General features: G+C 41.9%; 2 protein-coding genes across 5 annotated transcripts; one reads left to right on the top strand and one right to left on the bottom strand.

Annotated features, from left to right (window-relative positions):
• Positions 1-72: 72 nt before the first annotated feature.
• slc10a1 (solute carrier family 10 member 1) lies at positions 73-3,940 on the bottom strand. Its single transcript, XM_026341841.1, has 9 exons — positions 3,935-3,940; positions 3,768-3,829; positions 2,843-3,095; positions 2,671-2,757; positions 2,426-2,538; positions 1,510-1,714; positions 1,134-1,312; positions 810-1,009; positions 73-164 (listed from the first exon to the last, which is right to left on the bottom strand). Exons 1-9 carry the CDS (start codon positions 3,938-3,940, stop codon positions 103-105), a joined length of 1,167 nt encoding a protein of 388 aa, XP_026197626.1. The 3' UTR covers positions 73-102.
• Positions 3,941-7,387: 3,447 nt separating this feature from the next.
• max (myc associated factor X) lies at positions 7,388-16,743 on the top strand. 4 transcript variants are annotated; one of them, XM_026341811.1, is made up of 5 exons: positions 7,388-7,544; positions 7,834-7,860; positions 13,218-13,325; positions 14,742-14,865; positions 15,147-16,743. In XM_026341811.1, the coding sequence occupies exons 1-5, from the start codon at positions 7,509-7,511 to the stop codon at positions 15,332-15,334; spliced, it is 483 nt and encodes a 160-aa protein (XP_026197596.1). In that variant the 5' UTR covers positions 7,388-7,508; the 3' UTR covers positions 15,335-16,743. The 4 variants fall into 4 exon arrangements, with proteins under 4 accessions (XP_026197596.1, XP_026197594.1, XP_026197598.1 ...); XM_026341809.1 differs by having other exon boundaries at positions 14,727-14,865; XM_026341813.1 differs by lacking the exon at positions 7,834-7,860.
• The last annotated feature ends 346 nt before the right edge of the window (positions 16,744-17,089 follow it).

The following is a 17,089-nucleotide window of genomic DNA, read 5'->3' as shown; positions in this document are numbered from 1 at the left end:
AGTGCAGAATCTCTTTTAGTGGACATCGCGGCTTTTTCCAATCTCAGTGAGGAGTTGGTCAACAAAGAGATCACACTAATGGAAATCAAATCGGCCTGTGTATTACACAGTCCCCTCAGAGTGTTCCTTCAGCTTATCTTCAGTTGTTGTGAGCTGGTATGTTTCTGTAGGTTAGACGGTAAAGTGGGAAGAAGAGCGTTACACATGTACAGGTCTTCAGGAGGTCTGGAGTTAAAGCAATGACCAACCAATCGACCTGATGTCACCTTTTTGTGGACTGGTTAATAAAAATACACAACTAAAAGCCTTAAGATCATGTTACAACAATCCTTTGTTAGTGGAAGATAGGTTTTCATCTTTTTTCCAGGTGTCCAGGGTTGAAAGTTGTTTTAAAATGACTTTTGTCAGACTGAAACCTAAAAGTCTTCACCTTGCAGTGATATAAATCAGAATATGTTAAATTCTTACATCGTTTCTGGTGGGAAACGTGAAGGTAGGAAAGCTTGGGCTTTAGGGACATCTACGTAATTGCAAACAACAGGAAATAATCTGTGTAATGCTGAAAATGTGGTGTGTCATTCTTTGTTGCGTCTAGTGAATGACCTCCATTCCTAAATAGGGCTGTAAATGCAGATTATGATAACGATTATCATTAAGTATGCAAGTCCTCAAGGCGAAGACGGGTGATACGGTACTGTTACCACAGCACAGTCTGATGTAGAACATAACATAAAAACAACTCCACGTTTTTTTTTCCGTCATCCTCTTTTATATTATTCACCCTCGACAATCACTGCAGCCCGTCTCACCTTTCTCCTTCTGTGTGAACCTCTGGTGACATCTGAACAGCACGATGAGCACCAGCGCCTCAATCAGCTGGAAGCCCACGTAGACCATGGGGAACAGAAAGAGCGGGCCGATCACCGCCGGGGGGAAGGCTATCTTCAGTATGGTGGAGCACAGCTGGATGTTCTGACAGCCTGTCTCCATGGCAACGGTCCTCCGCTCCCTGATGGTGGGCAAAAAAAGGTCACGACTCTATTCTGTGACAGGACTTGGTTTAAATCAACCACACGTCACAGTTTGTAAAGTCTGTAAAAGCAGCTCAGTAACTCCTGACCGGCCTGACTTACGCTTGGCTGAGTCTGAAGATGGAGGAGATGATGTATCCGAAGGCGTAGCCTATGAAGGGCATGAGAGCACCGATGGCCATGAGTGAAGGAGACAGCACGGTCAGGATGGAGCCTCCGATGGCGACGCTGGAGACGATGCCGAGCCCCACGACAGAAATCATCATTATAGTGAGGCCAACCTGAGGAGAGTAGGACAGGAAACACATCAACAGGTCAACACTGATCGATCTAAACCACACGTTTATCTGATTGACCCATGTTACATCTTAAATTGACTTTTAAAATGGTCACTGAAGGCAAATGATAGAGATGAGAAGGAACTGGGTCTTTATGAGAACACGGTCAGCATCCTAATCGCTCCTGTTTGTACACTGACCTTTGTGATTATCTTGGCGTACTGTGGCCTCCAGTAGTTGATGAGGATGCCAGCGCCACAGGGTATGAGGATCATGAACAGCGACGTGATGATGTCCACATAGGGCACGGAGTTCTGCAGGTTAGTGAAGCCCTGACAGTAGAGGTAGAGCAGAAGGGGCATCATACCTAGAGCCAGCAGCGTGGAGCAGGAGGTCATCAAAATGCTGAGGGAAGGGACAGACATCTTAGAAACTTACTAGTATCTGAAGAATCTGTTCAGTTTGTGTTATTTTAGTTGTTAGTGCCTTCGTGTGTCAAACCATCCTGAACATGGTAACAGCTGTAGGTGAGATAAGAGCCTCGGACGTCAGATAGAGCAGGAATGTCCTGAACAACACACCTTGGAGTCTGAGAACATTATATGGGACCTAAAGGGGTGAATGGCCTACAGGTCGAGAGTAAAGGGGTTTGACGTTGTATTATTGTGATAGAAATATTTCATTTTTACGATCAGACTCGTGATGTCCTGCAGGTCGTTCAACTCTATTAATGATAATGAAGAGTGTTGCTGATAATCAGATCACAGGATGTTCTCTGATGCCATTAACTACCGCTGGACGAAAACAAGTGGGCGCACATGGGTTGATGAACTTCTCAGTAAAATCACAAGATAATACACTTTTCTACTAGTCATGATGAGTTTTCAGTCCAAGATGTGGCTGGAAAATGTATTTTTGAACTCATTAAACTTAAAGCAAACACCCCCGTTAGCATTTAAATAAAAATCTTGCGCAAAATCACTCAATAAACAACAGACAGCATTGAAAAGCTGCACACTGTTCACTGCCACCCCAATGTAGAGGCTGATCAAAAGGTAATCTCTCCTGTTAGCTGGTGTGTACAAATATGTGCCGACAAATAGGTCATGTGTGTACCTCAGGTTCATGTCCCCATTCAGAGCTAGAGCCAGGATGTTGGAGAGATTTCCCCCGGGACAGCAGCCACAGATCAAAATCACCACGGCCGTCATTTCGGCCAGCTGGAACGCCTGCAGCATCACATGATAGTAAATCTCACATCTGATAGTGATGTCTAATCAAGAAAGAAACTGATTTTGATCAAACACGAGATTAAAACACGGCATTCAGCTGTAAAACAGGTAATGAACATCACTGCTCACCTTAGCCAAGCAAAAGGCTGTGAGAGGCATGATGCCGTACTGGGCCAGTAGTGCTATCACCACCCCCTTGGGCTTCACTATGTGACTCTGGAGGGAAGCAAAAATAAGTTTTAGTACAACAATGATAACAAATGTTTGTTTTCTTTTTGAATTATGTAGAAATCAGTGTCACCTTGATCTTGGACACCTCCATGGTGCATCCCAGTGAAACCATGGTGATGAATAAGACAATTATCAAAAGGATGTTGATGGTTTTGTCCATTATCGGCGACATAATAACTGTGTAAACGGAGCTCGTGTTAGCAGCTGTCATGTTGAAGAAGAAGCTGTCGTTTTGCAACAGATCTGAATCAGAAAACAGATCCGCCGCGTAGTCCGTGGTGAAGTCCATGTTGAAGCGGCACCTGAAGCCCTGAGCTGGAGTCCTGCAACAGAAACACGAGCAAATGTGCAACTGTGCAGGAAAATAGATTGTGTGCTGGGAGGTGTGACAGCATCTTCATTAATGACGGGCTGGGTACAGATAAGGTTTCATCCTGTCCTAGTGAGCCGAGTTTTGCAGACTCAGTTAATTGACAGAAGGTTTACACAAGGAGCACGGAGAGATAACACTAGTGTACTGCTGCAAGTTACTGCAAGCTACTGAGGATGTGTTCACAAATAAACTCAACACAAACCTGTCTGTGAGAAGAGATTTCCAGTTGCAGCTATCCTCACGTTAATCCGTACAACCTTACACCCACTAACCCAAAAAGAAATAGCAAGATCCTGAGGTCTGCGCTTCTCACCTTTCTTCCTCACTGTTTCTGCAACCAGCATAAAGGTCCTGGGTTCATCCGACGCGATTAGAGAACACACTGAGTCTAATCTCTCAGTTCATAGTACACTTTATATGGTCCTGAGAACCTTTAACCTAATATTCCTATAGCCCCACAGATGAAAAAAAAAAAAAATAGTGTATAGTATTTTACACGTTTCAGTCACGTTTCTGTAACATGCAATTCCCTAAATGTGGGGAGGAGATATGAATTGATCATAGAGTTTCACACCGACTCAGTTACTTGTGATTCAGCCAAAACAAGGTGTCCAAACCTTACAATGATTCATTGACACCTAATTTCTGCAGCAAGTCTCTCAAAGATGGTGAATCTGTGCATTTCTGAGGAAGAACACACAACGTTTGCCTTTTACAAACCTCACTCCTCTTTGTGCTTCAATGCCAAGTTAACTCTCTCTCCAGTGTTGACAACCACATCCTCCCTACCGGCATGCTCACATGCTGTGTGCAGACAAATTACTTTCACAGGATTTTTCATTTCTCTATTTTACACAAATACAAATACACACCCATAAAAAGCTAAAACACCACAGGTCCCTCTGGTATGAATTATCCAGCACCTAGAGACCTGTGCCGCAGGTGAGAATTGCACACCTATTCTTGAAGGCCAGTTTGTACAAAGTGGATTTTCAGAAACAAACACTAATCTGTGCTGGTTGCGTAAAGCTGACAGATACATGTGCTGCTATCTTTCATTCATTGTGTTACCTGTTGGGTCAGTGGTTCCTTATCTCCTTTCTTCTTTGCTCTCTGAGAGAAACTCTAGCCCCTGCGTGTTGTCAGTGTCTTTTTTGTTGGCTGCACATCACTCACGAAGGCCCCGGGTTGCACAGAAGTGCCATCTAGTGCACAGTAGACTTCTGCAGCACAAGAACAGTAAAGACTTCTCAGATCTCTAAAGTAATGGCAGCATAGATCAACTTATGTACAAACAAACATTGTCAGACATAGAAACGAGTCATTTATTGATGATGATACATGAGCTTTCAAAGCATGGACACTGGCCAAAGCTATAAACACCAAATGTCTGAAATGATTCAAGGTCACTCAGTGTTTTTGAAAATTGATCAGATCACATTTGAAGTGATTTAGTCGCAGCAGTTTGTGTTGGATGGATGGAAATGAAATGATTGGCGCTGATCACTGTTTACAGCAGATTAACTTCCACCAAGAACCGACTTTTCATGTGATCACAAATTACACACAGTTTATGAGTTGCTACTCCAAAGGTCGTGCCGAGGTCCTTGATGGTTTTCATGTGCTGCTCTTGACGAGGCTGCAAAGTCGAGAATGAGTCAGAGAGAAACTCCTCAGGCTCAGAGAAGCTTCTTCCTAATGCATTTAACATAGTTATGGTCAAAGTAATTCCTCTAGATCCTCTTGCTCCCACCTAGTTGTACTTTTACCCCAGGATTTACTTTGCAGTTGCCAGGGATTCTGCATGTTAAAGACTAATGTGAAAAAGCATAACAAACACAAAGACACAGCCATAAATAAGTGTGTGATGGATCAACATTATATTCATATAACTATATTCATCAGCAACAATAGGCCAAACCACACATTTCTATCTAATTGCTCTAAATCACACGTTGCAATCAAACATGAAATCATCACAGCATTAGAATAGTTCACTGCTGAATTTCAAGCATCAGCAAAATTTTGAATGTTTGTCACAAAATGATTTTTAAATAATCATCATCAAAAGAGAGTTTGTTCAGGAATGGATGGATAACGATATATATATATATATATATATATATATATATATATATATATATATATATATATATATATATATATATATATATATATATATATATAGTAGATATATATATATAGATATAGCCTCCCTTACCACCACTGCTACCCAGAAGCAAGAACCACATATTAAAAGTGGGAGACAGATTTTTTCCTTATTGTGGGTTATGCTGTTTTTCTATATACTGTACATGGAAACTGTGTTTCACTAAATCCTGATTAATATCACGGCTATGACTGTGATTCAAGATGTCAGACACCACATTTTGCTCGTTCACAGCTTTAGAGTTAATCTGATGGTAAATCTGACAGTGTCATAAATACTGCACTCAGTACTGCATTGACAACAATGACAAGTACAAGCTGGGGCCCTTCCAGTATGCTGGACAAAGAGGTTCAACAGGCCTGCGTGTAAGGACAGAGAGGGAGAGGCAGGCATCTCTGTAATTACAGTCCACTGCTTCAACGTGCCGTTTTACTACTTGTTCCATCCACAGCTGATCACTCAGAGTTTCCTGAAGCCTGAATGTACTTAAACACTACATAACTCAGTTCAGGCCTTGGGGGGGGGTATGGCATAAAGGGTGGGGCAAACAAATGCTAACTAGAGAAATGCCAGTTTCTGTGAGCTCTACCTCATCAACATCATAATTTAAATGCTTTTGTCGTGCACAGTGACGTCATCCATGAAGACAGAGCGGCTTCACTGCGGCACATGCAGTATTAAAACCCGGCCTTATTGTGTTGTCATCCTTCAAATAGGCTTTATGGTTACGAGCATGTTTCTGGGTGACCCTGTTTGGCTGTGTTGCTGCAGGACAAATACAGTATAGTTCTATAAAATGGTGGATGGGGGTAAAATTGGCAGCAAGGATAAGATACGGAGCTAAAAGGATGATCCAGACTGACTTGACAGTGGAGGAATAGCTCCTGGGATGAAGGTCAGTGCAGGTCTAAAGCCTTTGTGTCCGCAGCTGCTGTGGCCTCTTGACCTACTGGGGGAAAGGATGAAGCTGCTCCCAGCTTGTTGTTGTTGTTTTTTTTAACACACTGACTGATCCACTGTTGCAGTGCAAAATAATCCACAGTCTAAGCTCCTTACAGCACAATTTTGTGAAAAAGGAGGAACCAGAGGAGATTATTCACAATTTGTCCTGTGACCAGCCCCCACGCCACGCAACATAGTTTGTTTAATTTCCAACAGGATATACTAATATCTAGTCTAAGATAGATATTGTTGTTGTTTACATCGTGTAATTAGGATTGCAATAAAATTATTAATATTATATTTATTAGGCTATAAATTAGTCTGGTGATTCTTGTTTAATCAATTAGTTAATCTGTCAATAAAATGTTGAATAATAATTATATTCTGATAACTAAAACACAAAACTATGGAAATGAAATCAGTGAAACGTTACTTTAGACATTGTATTGATTATAAAACATATATGCAAATAAACATGTATTTGTTGACAGTGTCATGATAACAGCAGCAGCCTGTTCCTGGGTTTGGACTGAATAAACAGAATCATATTTTTATTATTTATTATTATTTTTAGTGAGGACAGAGAGGAATCCCCTGATTGGTGGACGCTGGTAGGCTGTGGTAAGTGGCCCTGAGGGTGTGTGTGTGTGTGTGTGTGTGTGTGTGTGTGTGTGTGTGTGTGTGTGTGTGTACGTGTGTTTCTTGAGTGTATTCATACAATCCACGTGTCTCAGCCATAGCCCTATTTGGCTCCTTTGACATACTCAGGCGACTCAAACTACAATTCCTATAAGGCTTCTGACGGAAAACGATGCTATGACGTCGTGAGCGCCCTCAACGACTCATGGGTGTTGTAGTTTACAAATAAGCTAATAAGTTATCTTACATACATTATATTAAGTCCACTTGATATAGCCACTCGACTCATCACCTGACAGATGTTTATTTTTATTTTACTACACATTAAAACCCCTACGACTGAGTACGCATTTGTAATGACGCAAACAGAACCGGCCCGAACAACTTCAATTCCCATACTCCCGCGGGATGTGACGCATGCGTGGTGCGCGGCGGTGGCCGTGCGTATGCGCGTGCGTGTGCGTAGTCACGTGGAGACCGTCCAGCTCGGGTCTGTCCAAACAGAGCGTGAGCTGTTAGCAGTCTGTCTGTTTGAGCGCCGCTCGGTGCTAAACTGATTCATGTTGTTTTTTTAGCCACCCGTCCCTTTAAACTAGACCATTTTATCGAAGAATGAGTGATAACGATGACATCGAAGTCGATAGTGACGTGAGTATGGCCACTTTTCGCTTTTTAACAGTGTTATTTTGCTAGCTGGTGATTTAGCTGAACTAGCTACTCAGCTAGCGTTAGCTCCCAGTAGGCTGGCTAGCTTTGCTTCTGTTTCATAAGTATTTTTTCCGGATTATAGTTAACTCATAAGCAACACTAGCATTTCTTGCTTCACAGCTTTGCTAATCTGTTAAAGTATTTTACTTTTTAGTGACTTCAGCGAAACAGTAAGATTTGCTGAACAATTCGTGGCTACAATTGTACTTTTTGTTCTGTTTCTTTGCAGGAAGAATCACCGAGATATCACTCTGTGGTGCGTAATTCTGGGGGGATTTGTCCACTATCGAGAAATCTTTCACTGTTGTTGCAAAGTTAATTTATTCATCACAATCTGCTCATTTGTTGGTATTTAATCGATTGGTAAGATTGTACAACAGAGGTTGATATTACTACAGGAGCAATGTGCTTTCTTCTTTGTGACATAGCTACATTTTTATAAGGAATTTATATTCATACATGGTAATTTTGATCATTTTCTGTGGCACTGAAGCAGTAATCTGTATATTTATGTTAATATTGCAGCGGTTGTTCCTCGGCACCAGCCTTAGTAGTGCAATGCAGGGTATCCCCCATCCTGTGTGTACGCAACCATAGAGAGACGGTGACACGACGTCTATATTTAGACCAAAGCTTTATCCAGCTTCAAATGCGTTGTTGTTGTTGTATGTGCATTGTTTTTTTCCGCTTATTACAAAGCTTCAGTGCGAGGTATCGGTCCGTCGCTCGGGAGTCGCTTTCCCCGGCGATTCACATCACACAGCGGGGATTCCGCACATGCAAACCGCACATCTGGTTCATCTCCGTCAAGACAGGGGGCTCACACTTTGCATCACATTCACAATTAGATGCAGAGGCTGTTGCACGCTGCAGAAAAAGAGCCGCGGCCGCGCCTGCATCTCGAGCGAGCCTTCGTGCCAGGAAGGGGTGCTGCGGGATGTTTTCCTGTGTTGCAGCCAGTGATTAGAGCCATCTTCTCTCTACAGGCCACTAAAGGGCTGGCAGCCTAAATGAATGACGTATAGCTGCATCGCATACCGGCGAGAAAAACACCGTGCGCGACCTGGTTGATGCACACCCTGCTCCACACGACGTTTTTAAACCAGCCAGGCGAAATTCAAACGCGGAAAAGCATTTAGGCAACTAGTGTGAGATGGAATAAAGTGCATTAAGTTATATAAAGATAGAAAAGAGCTTTCAGGCTGGTGCCCTCCAACAGACCTCAGACCCTTTGCTTCAAAGCAGTTGAGCTCAGTTTGCAGAGCCACAGGAGACTCAAACCTGATTTCAGCCCAGTTAATGTCATTTAATTTAATTACTGGAGCTAGAAGCATAAGTATGTATGACCTGAAGGCTCTTTAAACCACTCAGATGGCTTATTCCATCTCTGCATATTGTCCTAAATGAATGACAGTGTAGCCTTACAATGTGGTCTTAAACAATAATATAATAATATATAACTTCAAAGTAAGCCATGTTTGCTTCTTAGAGATATTGATATTAAGAAATTACATTAGCGGTTTACCTAATGTTAGTGGGCAGCTACCAAGCAATACAAAACATGGTACCATCTCTGGCCAAGTGTAAATTCACAGTTTAAAAAGAGACTTAACAGTAAAGATTAGTTAATTTATTTTTGTGCTTTTGTATTTTATTTTGGCACCTCTTAAAATTAATGTTAATTAGTTTCAGCTGTGTAAATATACTGCACCCCTGTGTTAATTATGACCAATATCATTAAAGTTAAGGCTCCCTCGATTTCTAAAATCACTTGTTCAAATTGCAGCTTTGAACTAAAAAACAATAACTTGTCATGCGAATACAGAAATACCATTTTAAACACTGATGATTGGTACTGTACATTTAACAGGTTTCATAACAGAGTCTGAGGGTTTGTTGTCGAGATATGTTGACGTGAGATAAGGGTGGTGGTCGCCAACCAGACGCAGAAGAATGTGTCAGTAAGCACATCAGTCAGCTTGTTTGTTTTTTATTGTTGTAATTTGAATATTTTAATTGTTGACATTTCAGTGTGTGTCATGAGACTCTAAGAACTTATGACTGACATTTTGTAGACCGACCATTTATCATTATTGGAAGTGGTTTTTGTACTTCTGCTTGAACAAACATATAAAGGACCTAATGTTACACTTTATACTTTAAATTTGCAATTCTGGCAAATTTCTCCTGCTGAAGCTTCGTTTTTATTGGTTTTCTAGTGTAAGAAGGGGGCTCAGCTGATCCATCCTCATCTCCTCCAGTCTACATTTTAAAATGTGTTCTCGGGTCAGACACTGAGCCCAAAACTGCTCCTGGGGTTTTCACTTGTAATTTGCTTTGGTTTGCTTAATGGTGCAAATGACTAAATGCAAATGTCAGAAGGTTTTTTCATGTTGTGTGCGGGTCAGTCGGTCAGTGCGTGTCCTCTTAAGCAGATAGCAAAAGGTGTCGAGTTTACGATGAACTGATAATGGCTGCACGTAGGTAACTGGACACCTGTTTTCATAGTGTCTCGTGTACTCTGAGCATATACCACTCAGCGAGGAAGGCACCACGTCAACATGAGTACAATTAGTTGTTTTTAAAAAAGGAAGTCTCACATCAGTGAACCTCGACTGAACAGATCGGTGACTTTGTCCACCATGAATTATTTTTACATTTGTTTGAAATGAGATGCTGATAGAATTTTAGAAAGTAGGGTTGGGCACTGTGAAATGCTGACATTTGTAAACCATGAGACAGTTTATTGTGCTGTTCATGTCACTTTTTAATTTATCTGGATTTATTTAGCTGTTGCCAAAGCTGTGACTCAAAGAAAAAAAAGAACTGCCCTACGGTAGTACTGATATTTTTATTTGCAGGATTAACCAGCACATATATTCATGTCTTGTTATTTGTCCATCCAGCAGTTTCCAGTTGGCGTTTTTTCCCCAGAAAATTGGCTTGGAGCACAACACGTGTTGCTGTTGCTGCATAAAATTACATGAACTATTATGGAGGATGTTGTTCGTATTCTTCATTCCTATTGAGAAGCATAGAAAAACTCTGAGTCATGGCTCCGAGACCACAAACAGCAACAATTATAAAATGCAGAAATACGTATTTGCATTGTGAAACTGAGGTTGATCTTATAAAACTCTCTCTACCATTGATTGTTATTTGTTGAGACATGGCCCGCATCCTCGTAAAAACACTGGAGCAAACCCTGTAATTGGAAAAGTCTCTGGGACTTTAAATGTGTGGAACCAGGATTTTAGCGTTGGATCATTGAGTTCCAGATGACTCCTTTTTCTCCCAGAAAAGCTTATTTTCATTAAAGTGTGTTAGAAATAGCAAATTAGCAAAAATCCGAATGTTTATTTAAATCATCTATGGCCCCATAATGTCATAATTGCATAGTAATTTTCCATGAAGCAGTTTCGCAGAGGACTGATTGAGCACAGATCTTCATTAACATTTGATGATCCTTAATTAAAACAAAATCAAATAAAACTGATCTTAGTTTTCATCTGATGCTCGTTGTGTGTGACCAGATGTTTATAGTATTTGTAAAGTGTTTTAAGCTCTAATAGCCTGGCCTTTACTTGTTAGATACCCAAAAGCTGCCACGTGTACGTTTTGTTTTACTGAAACCGTGCGGATGAAAATGGCTGGCAGACTTGTAATTGCACATGCCATCAGTACCAGTCATGTGTTTGTTTATGTCAGGGTTAATGGAGGGAGTGGAGTCACGCCTCACGGTTGCTGAGGACTTGATGTGCAGAGACACGAGGTCCTGGTGGATTTTAGTCTCTTGGATGTTTTGTGGTTCTTGTGCAACAGGCCGCAGCAACAGCTGTCCCCGCGAGAGCCAGAGGAGTCACGAGGACGGGCATTTTGCAGTGGATTTCAATTAGTAGTTTTCATTTCAGTCTAATTTGCATGACGCTGATGGTTTATGTTGTACATACCAGTCAGTTTCTTTCTTCCACATGTTGGAAAATGCAGCTTTGGAGTCACACATTGTTCATCCCAACAAACACGACTCACTGAAGACTTGTTTTAACATGTCTCATTGTGGCTAAATGAGTCAGATGACACCGCATCACGTGACTTCGACCATGTCTCAGCTCTGTATGATGCAACTTTGTGACCACACACATCATCCTTAATATTTAAATGAGACTTTTGTTGGAGGTGTATGAAGTGAGATGATCAGAGGAGCAGCGCGGGCTCTGATTGGGTGCTGGACTTAATGTCTCAGCCTCCTGACAGTGTGGATTAGTGCAGAATCAGATGTGATTAGAGGCTGTGATGGGTTAAAACAGGTCAGTCTATAGGCAGCAATCTGATCTCCTGTCTGTCTCTGGTCACGTGGTTGTGGCAGCCATCTTATGCCCCTGCAGTCTAATTAGAATGCAAATGTGTGGTTGAAATTTGCAGCTTGTTAGATGCTGTTGCACAAGCCTCTGTCTGTTGAGGACATATAGGGAGGGCACATGATCAAAGAGCTGTAATGTAGAAAGCACAGGGCACGTTGGCGAGTTCTAGCATGGAAACAACCAAGTTTAAGCTATAAACAGCAAATTTCACACAATAACCTTCATAAATCTACATTTCTTGGCCTTTGTTGATCATTGTGCTGTTTAATTCACCCTCACCCACAGTCTGTTGTTCTTGTCCACCCGACTCTCCCCACGTCTGAATGACTGGACTGTCTCGACTTTGGCCTGGTCATGAATTTGAACGGCCGTTCCTGTGTGCTCCTGCAGAGAAGGCGGGACAGAAATGCTCTGACGGGGTCGGCACGGGTCACACTGGAGGAGGGGGGTTAAAGGACAGGAGAGGCCCAAACGGTCGCACAATGCATTAACGAGTGCTGATGCAGATTGAACTGAAAACAGGGTCGTTTCGTCTCTGTGTGAGCTTTGTGGAGGTTACTGCTTGTTGGTGCTGACGCTTTAGACGAGTCTGTCAGAGAGATCAGTTTCAGATCAGGAAGTTCTTAAAAGTGATAATTTGACTGTACATTTGGAAAATTCTGCTGCAACAGTGCGTTTTTTTGAGTGTGTGTCTGGTTTTTGAAGTTAATTTTAGTTTGACTCAACAGCCTGAAGGAAAACACCAATGTGTAGTGCACGGTTTGTTAGGGAGAAACGGTCTTTGATGAATAGAGCATATTAAAACTTGGCCTCGTGATTCTTCTAAACTTCAGAGATGTCAGATGCTGTTAGTTGACTGTAACTGACCTCACAGTTACAGTTTCACTTAGATTAGAATAAAAAAACATGTATTTTCATCTGCTATTTTTTAATTTCCAGTAGTATAAATTAAAAACCATACGAATGAGCTTGTGTTGGCATTAATCTGGTCGATATTTGGGACAGATCAGTGTTTGACATTACTTGAAATCAGATTCCAGCTTGACACTGTTCACCTTTCATTTATAGGATAGAAAGAGAGTTGAATATGAATATTTTTAATTTCTACACGTCAACGTTGTTGCTGTTGAATAGGCAGAGTGGGACTTGGCAGGCTTGTGTAGGTTTGACCAGGGACGGCTGGACACCTGCTGTCCTCTACCCACACTGCTCTGCTGCCAGGCTGAAGGCCTTGTGACTCTTTTCATTGCAGGCAGACAAACGGGCACACCACAATGCGCTGGAGCGCAAGCGTAGGGACCACATCAAAGACAGCTTTCACAGCCTCCGGGACTCGGTACCCGCTCTGCAGGGAGAAAAGGTTGGTAAAGCCCAGACTGCAAGTCCCCCAGGCTCACAAATCACGTCCACACACTCATGTAAAATATCTGTGAATGTCTGTTTTGCAATGTATTTACTAAAATGTGAAGAATATGTGGATTCAATGTGGATTTCACTGCTTAGCGTATTTAGGGTGAGGGCATTTATTCCATGAGGTAATTATAATGATTTCCTGTGGATATGCAGAGATGCAGATGTCTTCGCTTGTTTAACGTGTGTGCGTCAGTGGAGGGAAATAGTTGAAGGAACTGGGAGGTGGGCGGATGGTGGAAGAGTGCAGGCTGGCAGCAGTAAGACGGTGATGCAGTCTAAATACTTGGACAAGCGTCAGGAAGTTATTATGAGGACATTTTTGTTGCTCTCTTCCTGTTTTGACATAGGAGAGAGTATTGGGAGTAGGTTCGGTAACCGGGCACGCACAAAGCGAAAGGCGGGAACCTGTGAGACGATGTGAGGGATGTTTGCTGATGATGTGTACAGTGTTCGGTTACAGCTGCCTCAGCCCCCGCCCCCACCTCTGTCCCATGACCGTACTGCTATTACAGCTTTTGTCATACAGGAAATTCTTTTAAAAATTTTTATGTGATAAACTAATAACATATTAATAATATTTGGATTGGGTATCAAACCTCAATACTTGGAAAGCTGAAATGTGTTTGTAGGACCAAGTACCACAGCCTAGCTTTGAATGTCTGGTCAGATTCCTGTTTACTTATTCATGGTTTAATCTTTTTTTAATTCAAGCACAGTCTGTAGTCTGTTCTCCCATTTTAATTTAGTTAACTAGCCTAAAGAGAACCTTTATTTTTCAGACCACTTGATAAAGAAAGTAAAATGTAGATAAATCAATAAAGAAAATAACTTCTGCTTCTTAGATTAATGCATGATTTCATGATAATGTACTAATTTTATATGATGCAACAGGAGGCAGACGTCTCTTTTTGAATTTTGGTATCAGCACTAATATTGAACCTGATCCAGCCGAGATGAGGACTGAACAAACTGCTGCTGTGAATTCAGTCATTAGCTGCGGACGCAGATCGTTTGCTATTATCCTGCATCAGTCAGGGATGTTTGTTAAATAAACGTGTTGAGGTTAATTTGCAGTCACTGAACTCGCCTCCCAGGTTTTTCTTATTTGCTGTAATCAAAGCAGACTCTCTGTCAGGGTTGTGACCTTACTCGTCGATGTGGGACTGAGGTGATAGAGGATTTTTCAGAGGTTAAGAGCAGTCAAGCTGTGCAGAAATGCACCGTTGGCCTAGATTCCCTGTAGTCATCTGCAGACGTATCACCAGAGCAGGAGTGTTTGTGTTAGAAATGTGACAAAGACTTGGTATACTTGCGTCATTGCTTCAATTTTTGCATGTGTCACTAACAGCAGTCTACCAAACAGGCGTCTCGAGCCCAAATTCTAGACAAAGCCACAGAGTACATCCAGTACATGAGGCGAAAAAATCACACACACCAGCAGGACATCGATGACCTGAAGAGGCAGAACGCACTGCTGGAGCAGCAAGGTAACGGCACTGCCCTACTTTCAGTTTCTTCTTCAGAGCTGAGGAAACTTAATTTTTAGGCCACGTATACAGTTTTGCATCTTTTTTAAAACAAATAAAAGTTGTTGAATGTTAAGTGAAAATGTTAATGGAACAAAAGAGAAGCTAAAAAATGAGGTGGAGGTTTCTCAGCAGAACAAATGTTCTGGTTTCCACTTCTCGTTCTGTTCAATCATGTTCATTAATTGATTTCTCGTTTTTGATTCTACCCTTTTTAATTCCTGTTCTTTCTGTTCCTGCAGTCCGTGCTCTGGAGAAGGTGAAGGGCTCCGCCCAGCTCCAAGCTGGATACTCGTCGTCCGACAGCAGCCTGTACACCAACCCCAAAGGCAGCGCTGTGTCGGCGTTCGACGGCGGCTCTGACTCCAGCTCTGAGTCAGACACTGAGGAGCACCCCAACAGGAAGAAGATGCGCGGGGAGGCCAGCTAGAGAACCAAGCAGCTAAAACCTGGACAGAGCCGAGGCGGCGTGGCACAAGGGAGGGTGAGAGGAAAAGCACCCTCCCCCCTCGCGCCAACAGCCACCACCCCTGGCCTCCCTCACCGTCCTTGTCGTTCTCTCTCCTCCGTGTCTGGGTGAGCTTGCACTGGAGACTCATGACCCTTCAAACCTCAACGCCGCCGCCACAGTTGTCTATCTCTCCACCGCATCTCCAGAGCAGGAGGGAGGAGGAAGACGACTGCTTCGATCCATCTAGAGGGCTTGAGGTTTTCCCCCCTCCCCATCCCTCTTTCTTGATTCTTTGGTTCTCTGCCCTTGGTATTTCCCCCCGCCCACCCCCAAGAAACGTCAACAATCTAAAACCCAAAAAGAGGCAGCTTGGCTACTTAAGGACTTGATGCTTTTTTGTACCCTCTATAAAGCCCCTCTTCCTCCCCAGGTGTTTTTTTTTTTTTTTTCCGGGGGGAGGAGGGTGTGCCAGTCGTACCCTTCCAAGCACTGCTATATTATATATATTTTGTTGTTGTTTTTTTTTTTTTTTTTATTATTATTCTCAATAAAAACCTGTTTAGAATTTACACACACACCTAGAGAAACCGTCATGAAGAAGTTTAAAGCTTTTTAAAAGAAACAAATCAAACATTTGTAGCTTAACTTTTTCCACTAAAGAATGTGAAGACGCTTTGAAGCAAATGTTAGTGAAACCCACCTCAGGCCCACTGGATCGCAGATGTTTTCTGCCTGACACGTTTGTTAACACAAGATTAAAAAAAAAAAAAAATGAGACAACATGACTCCTTTTGTTGAAAGTTGATGTTTTGAAAGCAAATCTTCCGAGAACTTGTATCGTATTTTGTCCTTTAGCTTGAAGTAGTGAATGACGTTAGGTGGCTGAATATGTTAGGCATCTCGTTTTATATATCATTAAAAAAAAAGAAGCATTGATTGGATGTTTTCAATTTCAAAAGTATGTTATGCATTTTGTAGTAACCTCACAAGTCTTGGGAAAAATGCCAATTTGTCACTCGTAGTTTTCCTTACGGATATGAAATAGGTATTGAATGTCAAACAGTAGCTCCCGTCTTTTGCAGTACAAGGAAGCGAATTAAGTCCCTGTCAATGTATTTTCCATGTGCTGTGCTTTACACAGTTAAAATCCATGTTGCTGAATCTCCCAAGGGAAAAATGGAAGCATTTTGCTTGTCTAGGAAACGTGTGTGTATGTATATTGTTTCCATTTTATTACATTAAGGATATAATTAGTGTAACAGGTCTTTATTTGTCTGATTCCATTCCATGGAAATTACAAGTATGTTGTACATACTGCCAACAATTGTCTTGCAAGTTGAGGCCTACCTTTACTATGAGACTATAAAATAAACTATTTTATCCTTTAAGATGCTCCCTGTGCTTATCTGGTTAAACTATTGTAAGAAGCATTTCCTGTAGTGTTTGTTGAACGTAGTTTAATGATTGTTTTCCTCTTTTGTGTCCATGACAACAGCTGCACACTGAGCTGGTGTGTAGTCAAACCACTTCAGGTTTTTCTGGTTTCCATGTGGTAAATGTCCGAGGGCAGTATGTACTTGTGTTTATGGAACAAGCCTCTCCTTACACTGTTCTAACTAATCTGCTTTCCTCTTATTTTGTTTAGTGTTTCTCTGTATTTCCTGCTGTCAGGCAGAACCATAACCAGGAGTTTAGACGTGAGACACGAAAACGAAATGTTGTAAAAGATGTTTT

This window comes from Anabas testudineus, chromosome 24 (genome assembly GCF_900324465.2).
Source record: "Anabas testudineus chromosome 24, fAnaTes1.2, whole genome shotgun sequence".
Lineage (NCBI taxonomy): Eukaryota > Metazoa > Chordata > Actinopteri > Anabantiformes > Anabantidae > Anabas > Anabas testudineus.
Note: the sequence above shows the minus strand (reverse complement) of the source record. Positions and strands in the feature narration are given on the sequence as shown.

Coding starts and splice junctions, on each gene's coding strand:
- slc10a1 (XM_026341841.1), bottom strand. Junction 2,758..2,842: donor TGGAGGTGTCCAAGATCAAG/GTGACACTGATT, acceptor GCTTCCCTCCAG/AGTCACATAGTGAAGCCCAA. Junction 165..809: donor GTTCACACAGAAGGAGAAAG/GTGAGACGGGCT, acceptor TCTAACCTACAG/AAACATACCAGCTCACAACA.
- max (XM_026341809.1), top strand. CDS start 7,509: ATGAGTGATAACGATGACATCGAAGTCGATAGTGAC. Junction 13,326..14,726: donor CCGCTCTGCAGGGAGAAAAG/GTTGGTAAAGCC, acceptor TGTCACTAACAG/CAGTCTACCAAACAGGCGTC. Junction 14,866..15,146: donor CGCACTGCTGGAGCAGCAAG/GTAACGGCACTG, acceptor CTGTTCCTGCAG/TCCGTGCTCTGGAGAAGGTG.